We start from the raw sequence: 11,108 nt of genomic DNA on the forward strand, positions 1-11,108 counted from the left end.
TATACCAGTCTCTTGGTTTAGAAGGCAAGCTAAGAAGGTTGTTTGCAAGAGGAGGGAAGAAATATCTTCCTTAATCCACTTTGTGGTCTTGACAACATGATTTAAAGACAGCAAGAGGTCTGAGAAACAGCCAACTTTGGGAATTAATGTCTGTTTATCTGGCTGACCTTCCTGATCTTTGTCATCTGGGGGGGTCTCCTGTGGCTCCGTTGGAGATTCATAGACATCAGCTGAAAAAAAAGCACAATCAAGTTAACAGGGATGTAAACACATACATTACCTCCATAAAGGATCCATTTGGCTCTTGCTCTGTATATACAACCCTCTGATCTGTTGTTATTTTATTCTTTTAGGGGTAACTTACAATCTGCACGCTACAGGTCCACCCAAAGCTTTTTGCTTGCCACTGAATTCACCCAGGGCAATTTATTGTAAAATCCAGTGCTTCAATTTTAATGCATTTTAACGCTTGAAAACCCATTAAAATGGAAACATCATTTCTGGATTAAATTTCCTTTTCTAGCACGGTCTTATCTACTGTAACCTTTCAGCACATCTGTCAGTCCCCAGTATTGTTGTTACCTTGAATTTAATCATTCTTGCCCTGTTCATATGAAATCTCTTTGGCTTCTTTCTACCAGAATGACTCTACATTATGCAACTTCCTGATGAATATAATACTTTATCCTACTCAACTTTATTCATGCCTTTTCCTTTTTCTAAAATTTAAAGTCCTTTCCCACATAGCCTTAGAAGCAACCCTTAAACACCTGTTGAGATCTTCTATACCCCATAATCTGATTCTACTTACTGTGAAACCTGGATGGATCTTGTTTCTCAGTTATCTTCTCAGGATAGAGAGCTGTAGGATAAAACAGATGGAGTCAAAGATGAGGACTCTTTTTTCACATCAGACTAAGCCTTGATTGTTTGGGGTTTTTTTATGCGACCAACTAACTTAGAAGCAAATATATTGCTTTAAGGTTTAGTGTGATGTGTGATACAAGGCAATGAATGTGTTTGCACAAAGCACTAAACCAGATTTTTTTTTAAAAAAACTATGGCCCTCTGAACAAGCTAGGAACCATTCAGGGTCAATCTTGCAGATCTACAAAATAATGACGGGTTGTTTGTCCAGTTTGTGTTTGAGGATGACAATTTTGCAGTGCGACATTCAGTAGCGTAAGCTCAGTTTGGAGATAGAACTGGGCCGTGATAGCTCAGGCTGTTAGAAGCCTGTTATTAGAACACAGCAGCCTGCAATTACTGCAGGTTCAAGCCCGGCCCGAGGTTGACTCAGCCTTCCATCCTTTATAAGGTAGGTAAAATGAGGACCCAGATTGTTGGGGGGGCAATAAGTTGACTTTGTAAATATACAAATAGAATGAGACTATTGCCTTACACACTGTAAGCCGCCCTGACTCTTCGGAGAAGGGCGGGATATAAATGTAAATAAATAAAAAAAAAAGAGTGAAGAAAAAAAATTGCTAGGAGTAGACAATTAACTGACCAAACAGTAAAGAGAATTTAAAAAGGAAATTAAGAAGCAAAAGAGAGTAAGGTACTGGGTAGATCTTATGTATGTGACTAAACTGGCGTGTCTCACCATAAATTGTGTCTTAATGCTTTGGAAATAGTTCTGAAACAGAATAACAGAATTGGAAGGGGCCTTCCAATCCAACTCCCTGCTCAAACAGGAGATTCTATATCATTCCAGGCAAGTGACTATCCAGTCTCCTCTTAAAAGCCTCCAGTGACGGAGCACCCACAGTTTCTGAAGGCAAGTCATTCCATTGGTTAATTGTTCTCACTGTTAGGAATTTTTTGCTTCGATCTAGCCTGCTTGTCTTTGGGATTTAAGCAACTTAGAGAAAAGACAGCACTGCCAAGCTTCAAGTGGTGCTTCTTGGCTATGTGTGGGAGAAAGTTTCTGCCTGGGCCTTTGCTTCCAAAATGCCTAGTCATTACTTACAACCAGGGGTGAAATTCAGCAGGTTCTGGAGAACTGGTAGCTGAAATTTTGAGCAGTTCGGAGAACCATTAGCGGAAATTTTGAGTAATTCAGAGAACCGGCAAATACTACCTCTGGCTGGCCCCAGAGTGGGGTGGGAATGGAGATTTTGCAATATCCTTCTCCCAGGAGCGGAGAGGGAATGGGGATTTTGCAGTATCCTTCCCCTGCCATGCCCACCAAGACACGCCCACCAAGACACACCATGCCCAACAAGACACGCCCACAGTAAAAAAATTTGGATTTCACCACTGCTTTCAACTACTGCCCTTCTCTAGGGATTCCCTATAAGCATCTTCGCCCCAGGGTGCTTTCTCTTAAGAAGTAAGAGAGGAATGAGAAAGTAGCTTTAAAAAACAGGAAACAGAGTAAGTCTGGGTTCACACATCAAGTCTTGACATTATGTGCAGGCTAAGTCACTGTGTGGTGAAGACAAGAGGTGGTAGGGTGGATGAGAAATGCCCTGAACTTACATTCGCCCCCTTCTTCATTGACTCGGGAGAGGTCATGGGCTGAATCTGGCAATCCATAGCCATCTTCAACTCCTGTTGGGGGTGAGATCAGTGGTGTTTCTGGAAAGTGATACCTCTCTTCTTCTGGTGGAACTGGAGGAGAAGGCCTTTCCACCTTTTTTCCTGCTGCTGGTTTCTTGGTGGCCTTGGGACGTTTCTCCTTAGGTTTCTTGGTGGCTTTGGGACGCTTCTCCCTTGGCTTTTTGGTGGCTTTGGGAGGCTTCTCCTTTTTGGGAGGCTTTGGCTTTGGGGAGCTTTTGGGTGGTTTTTCCTTTGGCTTTTTTGTAGGTTTAGGTGGCTTCTCCTTCTTCCCTTTCTTGGGCTTCTCTGTCACTCTCTCCTGTGTTACTTTGGAAGAGAGAAGATTGTTAGTTCTCTACATTTCTAAATAAAATCCAAGAGTTGGAGAATTTATTATACTGGGCACATCCTAACTCTTATTCAACCAAATTCTTGGTTATAGACAATGGGCTTATTTGCAGCCACCAAATGTTTTACCCAAACATCCCACAAAAAAACAACTAGAATCACCATCAAAATAAAGATATGATTACCACCATTGCTCTTTTCTCTCTGATTCAGTAACAAATGGATGACGCCATATTCTTGATGCAAAACTAGATTTCATTCAGGTTTCCTTAGGGAATTTTTCCAAAACTTTTCTTTCTGGAAAATCCTGAACATGAAGGCCTACACTAGATCTGGGCAAAGGGTCTGGCTCTATGAATCAATGGCTCTCCCTGGACAGACTGCTAATGAGGAATGTCAACTCATAACTCCAAGAGAAAAACAGCCTCATTCCTAAATTCTGAACAGCAGCATTTTTACAGCCTGTGGGAAGAAGACCCCAAGCCAGTTTGGGCAACCAGCTATAAAACAACCTGGCATTTACAGTATACCAAGAGCAGAAGTCTTGCCTTGCTGGCAGACTGTCTCAGATGCCATAATTTTCATATCCCCTGACATCTCTCTCTCTCCTTCTGCGGGGAGGTACCAAGTCCACGACTAAAGCAAGGTCAGGAATTTTCAGAAGATAAGAACAAGATCTAGCTGTCTAATCTCTTCCTGTTGTATCCAAGCCACAAAAGAAATCAAGGTTGGAAACTCTACTGTATCCAGAACCAAACCAGGATGGAGAATGGCACAGAAAAGCAAAGAGCTCTTTGGGGGTCATTGTGTCTAAGAAAAGATCTGCTTCCTATTCCAACTGAGTCATGTCCCAGCTGTGATATCCTTCCACTCAGATCCAGACTGCACGGGCAAGTCCTACGTGCCAAGCTAAGCAACTGCGGTTGAGATTCAGCAATAATCCACATGGAACTGTCTAGCTAGTTCATGGCTCCTGCAAGGCAGAAGACAGCAATGTTAAGAAAGGCAATCAAAACTATCAGCTAAGAGGGATTAAACAGATGGGAAAAAATTAGGAATGCAGTAAAATCAGTAAAAGGATGTTTCCAAGAACCGACTGGGCTTTCTCCAGCTGATTAAAGTTGTTTGAGAAGCCTCACTTGAAAGCGCCGCACACATTCCCAACTAAGATAATTTCTGTGTAATGAGGAAAACTGCGCAGACTGTCATATCAGCGACATAGTACAAGCTCCTCTTCTGTTGCCAGCACATACTCAACAGCCAAAGCACACGGCTCCCACAGAATTATCTCCGTTAGCAGAAAGCATCATGGCAAGTCCTACTAAAGACCTCTGCCCACTTGTTTGGCCGGCAAATTTTGACACCCCCTGAAAAACAAGACAGCGCTTTCTTGAGGCTTGAAGAAAGTACAGAAAAACCAGTTTAAGCCTTAAAACAGATGAAATGTATTTTTAAAGGAAGAAGGCCTGTCAAGCTCTTGTCTTGCCTTCATTGAAATCAGGGAAAAAAGATTTCATCCTGAATTAGGTACAGGTAGTCCTTGACCTATGACCACAATTGAGCCCAAAATTTCGGTTACTAAGCAAGACGGTGGTTAAGTAAGTCTCGCCCCATTTTGTCATCTTTCTTGACACAGTTGTTAAGTGACTCATGCAGTTGTTAAGTTAATAACGTGGTTGTTATGTAAATCTGGCTTCCCTGTTGACTTTGCTCATAAGAAGGTTGTAAGAGGGGGTCACATGACCTTGGGACATAGCAATCGTCATAAATAGGAACCAGTTGCTAAGCATCCAAATTTTGATCATGTGACCATGGGGATGCTGCCACGGTCGTAAGTATGAAAACTGGTCATCACTTTTTTCAGTGACATTGTAATTTTGAACAGTCACTAAACGAATGGCTGTAAGTCGAGGACTACATATATATGATATTACTGTATTTTCAGTTCAGATATAATATCACTGTATTTTCAGTTCCTCCTAACTCACGATGTCTGATCTGAGGCCTCCAGAGCAGGGGTCTCCAACCTTGGCCACTTTAAGACTTGTGGACTTCAACTCCCAGAGTTCCTCAGCCAGCAAAGCTGGCTGAGGAATTCTGGGAGTTGAAGTCTACAAGTCTTAAAGTGGCCAAGGTTGGAGACCCCTGCTCCAGAGTATTGTTCACACTTTGCCTAAAGTGAAACCAAAAATCTCCTGCTAAGAAGCTGCATGACTGGGTATCATGATGGGGATGATGGGGACCCAAATATCAGTGTCTATTCGGTCTCACGTTATGATCTTGAATTGATCAATACTATTCAACATCCTACCTCATATAGGATTGTCATGCAGATAACATGATAACATGCAGAACACTCTCCAGTCAGAAAGACAGGGTAGAAACCATATAATTTTTTTTAAAGCAGGAAGAAAAATTGTATACAGGTAGTCCTCAATTTATGACCACAATTGTGGCCAAAATTTATGTTGCTAAGGGAGAAATTTTTAAAGTGAGTTTTGCTTTATTTTATGATTTTTTCTCACATTTTTAAGTGAATCACTGCAATTCTTAAAATTGTAACTTGGTTAAGTGAATCTGGCTTCCCCATTGACTTTGCTTGTCAAAAGATTGCAAAAGGGGATCGCGTGACCTTGGGGCACAGCAATGGTCATAAATGTGGGTCAGTTGTCTAGCATAGGAATATAAATCACATGACCAGGGGGTCAGTGCCGTTTTAACTTTGAACCATCACTAAATGAACCATCATTAAATGAACTGCCTGCACACTGTCTTGTGCCTCTCGGAAGAATGGAAGGTGAAATGGGTATTAAATGAATATAATGTACTATTTATATTTCATAACAACGCAATAAAGCACATTTTTGGAGAATGCGTAATAACAGGCTTTTATCTCCCTACTGGAAACAGGGCTATCATTCTGGCAGGATAGCTTCCTTTGGAGAAGAAACGGAGCTGTGAGTCAGATTCCACAAAAGGAAATTTAACTGGCTGAAATCCATTCATCAACTTTCCTTGTCAAGGGGTTCTGCTCCTATTCTAACTGCAGGCAAGAACTTGTAACAACTTGCATCGAAGGGAACAATCAGCCCGTTTAATGAAGATCAGATAGGTAGTGCAGGGATTTTTTGCAGATACAGACGCAAGAATTAAAACTGTACCTCTACACAACTACACATAGGGAGATACCTTGGGATAGAGACTAGCCTTGGGGGCATGCGTCTAGCTAAACATTTCCTCCCACAAAATTGCAGGTATACAATATAGCAGGGGTCTCCAACCTTGGCCCTTTTAAGACTTGTGGACTTCAACTCCCAGAGTTGAAAGCTGGCTGAGGGACTCTGGGAGTTGAAGTCCACAAGTCTTAAAGGGACCAAGGTTGGAGACCCCTGCAATATAGTAACCCTGTTGGAAAAAAAGCTGACCTAAGTTCAATCAATGTCTGGATGGAAGCTGCCTGCAAACCTAACCAATCTTGCTAAATCATGGTTTTACCAACCTGTATAACAGGATTCACACAACTCTACTCTATAAAATCCCATTTACAAAGTATATTAGCTAGGTTCCTAATCAATGGGAATCCATAGCTAGACAAGGATAAATCTGCTGAATTCTTACACTGCACTCAGCTAATAGCTACTGCCTTATGATCCAGAAGAAAGATTTTAGTATATGTATATGTATATGTATGCACATATGTGCTAGTCATTCCCGACTCTAGGGGGTGGCGCTCATCTCCATTTCAAAGCCAAAAAGCCAGCGCAGTCCGAAGACGTCTCCGTGGTCATGTGGCCAGCATAACTCAATGCCAAAGGCACATGGAACATTGTTACCTACCTACCAAAGGTGGTCCCTATTTTTCTACTTGCATTTTTTATGTGCTTTCGAACTGCTAGGTTGGCAAAAGCTGGGACAAGTAATGGGAGCTCACCCCATTACGCAGCACTAGGGATTCAAACTGCTGAACTGCTGACCTTTCAATCGACAAGCCCACCGTCTTAGCCACTGAGCCACCGCGTCCCATGTATATGTATATGTATAAATATAAATTCAGGTCACAAATGCATCCATCTGTATCCTTCAGTGCTTCTACAATTCTACACATTTCTTTAAAGAATGAACAAGGGAGTTCTATGACAGAACTCTCCTGAGTTGTGAATGCCATGCCATGTGGTGAAGAATTAATAAATGCTAATATACTACTAGTCATAAAACATTATAAGAGCAATAGGCAATAACTATAAAAGGAGTGGCAGCTGTTCCATAAATATATGATTTAAAAAGAAAGGAAACATATTGGCATGAACCACCTCCCTCCTGGGAAATTTCTTGCTGGTTTCTGGGCTTTTAAGGGAAGGTTGAGAAAGAAATTGAACAGGAACAGCTCTTTTGAGTAGACACATATGGACAGTTAACTGCATAGTTTGCTGATTTCTCAGCCCAAGTGCATGAAGGGGAAAGGAAAAAAAATTGCACCCACAATCATTCTGTTCACAGTTCCTGTCTTTTTCCTAATAATAAACAGTAACAATTTTATAACAGCCTCAGTTTTCATGGACTTCCTATAGACGGGTTACTAACTCCAATTGGACACTAAGGACAGCAAATGAACCCCAACAGGAAGAATGGACAATGACTTCACTCCTAAAATTTGGAGTATGCTTTTTGCTTTTCAATAGCTCCATTTTCTCTCCATAGGTAAATCAGCCAACGGAGGACAATGGACTCTTGTTCATGAGAACTTCTACCACAATAAATCTTTAGGATGCAAGAAAGCTATTCTGCTGTATCCTCAAATGTTACAAAGGCTGGTGTTCCTTGTGGGACCAACTTCTCCAACAAGATGTTGGGTCAAAAGATCCTGAGCCTAAAACCTTCTAGCAACCATGGAGGGCAACGTAGGTTGATTTATTTGCATTTATTCATTTCAGATCTTCTTATCCTGTTCTCATTTGGGGAGCTCAATAGGACACCTAAGAGGGTCTGTCTCATTTTAGGAAATAGGTTGGATTGAGATATGGTAGCCAGTTCAGCATTAACGAGAGTCACGGGTATCCCAGATTGTAATCCAGCATCTTCAACATCAGCCACATAAGCTTCCAGAAGCCCTGAGTTCCTAGATAACAGTAACATAGCACTCCTGGACTGGGATGGAGAAGGAATGAAGCACAAAACTTTCCTAATAAAATATTAGCTCATCCAACTTTCAGCCTCTTCCTCTTAGTAAGTGAGCTTTGATTATCTTAATTTACTGTCACTGTATTTAGGGCAAGAAAAGGCTGTGACACAAAACTTTCTTTACTTTCACCAATAGATACCATTGTGGAAAGTTTAAAATTCTTCATGCATCATGCTACAACATTTAAATGTGGTTTGCTGACTATGAGAGAATTGGTCAGGTTCACATATCATGCAAAACACAGGAAACGGGAATACTTTGGCTCTCCAGATGTTGTTGGATTACAACTCCAACTATCCCAGCCAGCAAAAAGAGATGCTGTGCGTTGCATTTCACAGCCTCAAGAAGGCCACAAGTTTTCCATGCCTGGATTAAAATGACAACATTGAGCTCAGAAGCTGCGGCGGCTGGATTCCCACAGCATGTCAAGATCAAGTCAATCAAAATAAATTATGACCAGTGGTGGGATTCAGCCAGTTCGCACCACTTCGGGAGAACCGGTTGTTAACTTTTTGAGCAGTTTGGTGAACTGGTTGTTGGAAGAAATCATTAGGGCAGAGAAATGGTTGTTAAATTATTTGAATCCCACCACTGATTATGACTTAATAAAGGAACCCGTCTGTTAAGTCAAGCCACTGATCAACTGCGTCTAATCAAAGGTTGCCATGTCCAGAGGGCAAAAATTGATAGCAGCAAAGTAACTCTTTGTTGCCACTGAAGATTTTTGCAGCCCAGATATATGGGAAGCCTAATCTAATCCACAGTACTCTGAATAGCAGTTATCTCCTTGCTGCAAGTCTTTCCTATCATTTCTCCATCCAAATTAAAGCTTAGGATTTACTTCAGGTAGAACAAGCAACATTTCTCAAGCTTGTTTAAGTTTAAGATCAGAATTCCAGCTGGGGAATTCTGAGAGTTGAAGTCCACATATCTTAAAGTTGCCAAGGTTGAGAAATACTGATTGTAGAGATCTTTGATGACATATTGGGTCTCACCTTCTTCGACTTCTGTTGGAGTTTTCTCTCTTTCTGCAGGATCCAGGTTTCCTTGATTTTCAGGAAGCTTCTCATCAACAGCCACCTTTCCTGTCTCTGGCCCTTCTAAATCCTCATCCACTTCCCCCAGGAAGCCTTTCAAGAATTCCTCAATTTCATGGTCAGTCAAGACAGACTGGGGTTCCACAGGACTGGGGTTCCAGAGACACAAGATTCCCACCAGCAAGGAAAGAAGCAATGGACCCTTCATCATGCAGATGCAAATAGATTGCAGTGGAGGCCAAACGTCTGGGAAGAACAAAGACTGATACCTCCAGGTGATCTGCTATCTGTTTTTCTGGTATAGGAAGTGTCTTCTCCTAGAAGTCACAGCTGAGACGAAAAGAGGCAGCCTGGACCAGAGGGAAGGAGAGAAGCTCCAGCCCAAGAACAGGGTCCAGGAACTGACTTGCAGAAGGGAAGGAGAAGGAGGATGAGTCAGCCAGAGGCTCGTCGGAAGAACGAGGGAAATCGGTTTTGGTAGAAGAAATGCCGGCTCTCCTTCTCCTGGCTCGCCCTTGAGCTCCAACCGAGCAGCGTCGAGGTTTCAAAGCTCAGCGGGCGTCGGCTGGACTTGCCAGCAGTTCGCGCCGTCCAATCTCGTGCGGCGGCTTCTAACGGAGCCCAGAAGCGGCTCCCAAAGCGGAGCGCCGAGAAGGGACAGTGCCGCTTCCTTCCCCGCCCGTCCCTTCGAGGTCCCGCTTCTCGCAGCCTCCGGCCAGTCCTTTCGCCCCGGGAGCCTTCAGTCCTGCAGCGGGCAGATCGGAACGGGGGATGCCGCCGTTCCGCGCAGATGCTCTTGCCCCGAGCTCGGTCCCTCTGCTCTTGGCGACCAAATGCGGGGAATGGGACCAAAGAACTGGGCAGGGAGGGAGGCAGGGAGGGAGGGAGGATGTTGCTGGCAGCCGCGGGGAACCTCCAGATCCAGTTCGAGCAAACGTAGCTGGTCTCCTCCCCTAACTGCGGTCGGTCCCCCTCCCCGATCCGATCCCAGCGAAGGGTGGGTCTTGGGCTGCTTCGCCACGTGTAGCCAGCGCAGTTCAACTCCACTCCTCCGTTGCTGGCTGGGGCTGCGCTGTGGGTTTCCTCCTCTGCCCCCCAAAGACGCCGTAGGAGGGAGGGAGGGAGGGAGGGGGGGGGAAAAAAAGGGGGTCGCTTAATTCGCGGGTGGAGAGGAGGGCTGAGCGCCCGATGCCTGGCATTTCTTGAGGGAGCGGCGTTATCTTTCCTTGGGTGGGTGGATGGGGGGGCGATTATGTGATCGGGAGTGCCACATAAATGGAGGATGGAGGGAGGCAGAGACAAGCAAGAATCTGCCTGCCCAGCCTTCGTTTTAGCCCCATGGAACCAATCTGAAGCTTCTAAGGAGCAGTGGGGATAGAAACAGCGGTGGGGGAAAAGCATTAAGAAACTGCCCTGGATCAATTCAGGACATATATCAACCTAGCAGATAATTAGGTCATGTCTGGCTTACAAGGGGACTGACCCATTAGTTTCCATGCCCCTGAACTGTTTGCTGTTTGCTCAAATTGGCCGCAATCCTGCTCCATACAAAGGTCTTCTTCATCTGTTTACTCAATCTTCTCTTTACGGAGGCCTTCTTCACCTCTTTTCACTCCATATAGGTTGTCCTCGACTTACAACCACAGCTGGGAACAGAATTTCTGTTGCTAAGCAAGGGGTTGTTAAGTGAGCCATGCCTGATTTTATGACCTTTTTGCCATGGTTGTTAATCAAATCACTATAGTTGATTTGTAGAGTTGTTAAGCAAAACTGGCTTCCTCCATTCACTTTGCTTGTGGGAAGCCAGCTGGGAAGGTGACAAATGGTGATCAAATAAGGCTGGGACCAGTAGTGGGTTTCAAATCCCAGCGCTACTGGTTCACTCTTGGTAGCGCTAGCGCACGGCACTTCTCCACATGCACAGAGCATTTTTGATGACATCTGGGTGGGTGGGTGGGTGGAGCCTCCCGCCACCGCCACCGCTACCGGTTCGCCCAAAC

The 11,108-nt window shown here is 43.9% G+C and overlaps 1 protein-coding gene across 2 annotated transcripts in view; it reads right to left on the reverse strand.

Moving 5' to 3' along the window:
- AEBP1 (AE binding protein 1) overlaps positions 1–9,973 on the reverse strand; it is a 34,349-nt gene extending 24,376 nt beyond the window's left edge. The window contains exons 1-4 of one of the 2 annotated variants that reach the window (XM_058194178.1): positions 9,067–9,973; positions 2,485–2,871; positions 812–862; positions 168–230 (exon numbers count right to left, since the gene is read on the reverse strand). In XM_058194178.1, coding sequence (XP_058050161.1) covers positions 168–230; positions 812–862; positions 2,485–2,871; positions 9,067–9,319 — 754 coding nt within the window. In that variant the 5' untranslated portion in view covers positions 9,320–9,973. The remainder of the gene's footprint in view (positions 1–167; positions 231–811; positions 863–2,484; positions 2,872–9,066) is intronic. The other variant, XM_058194177.1, reaches the window with a different exon arrangement.
- Between the last annotated feature and the right edge of the window lie 1,135 nt (positions 9,974–11,108).

The sequence above is a fragment of the Ahaetulla prasina genome, chromosome 9 (genome assembly GCF_028640845.1).
Source record: "Ahaetulla prasina isolate Xishuangbanna chromosome 9, ASM2864084v1, whole genome shotgun sequence".
In the NCBI taxonomy this organism is placed as follows: domain Eukaryota; kingdom Metazoa; phylum Chordata; class Lepidosauria; order Squamata; family Colubridae; genus Ahaetulla; species Ahaetulla prasina.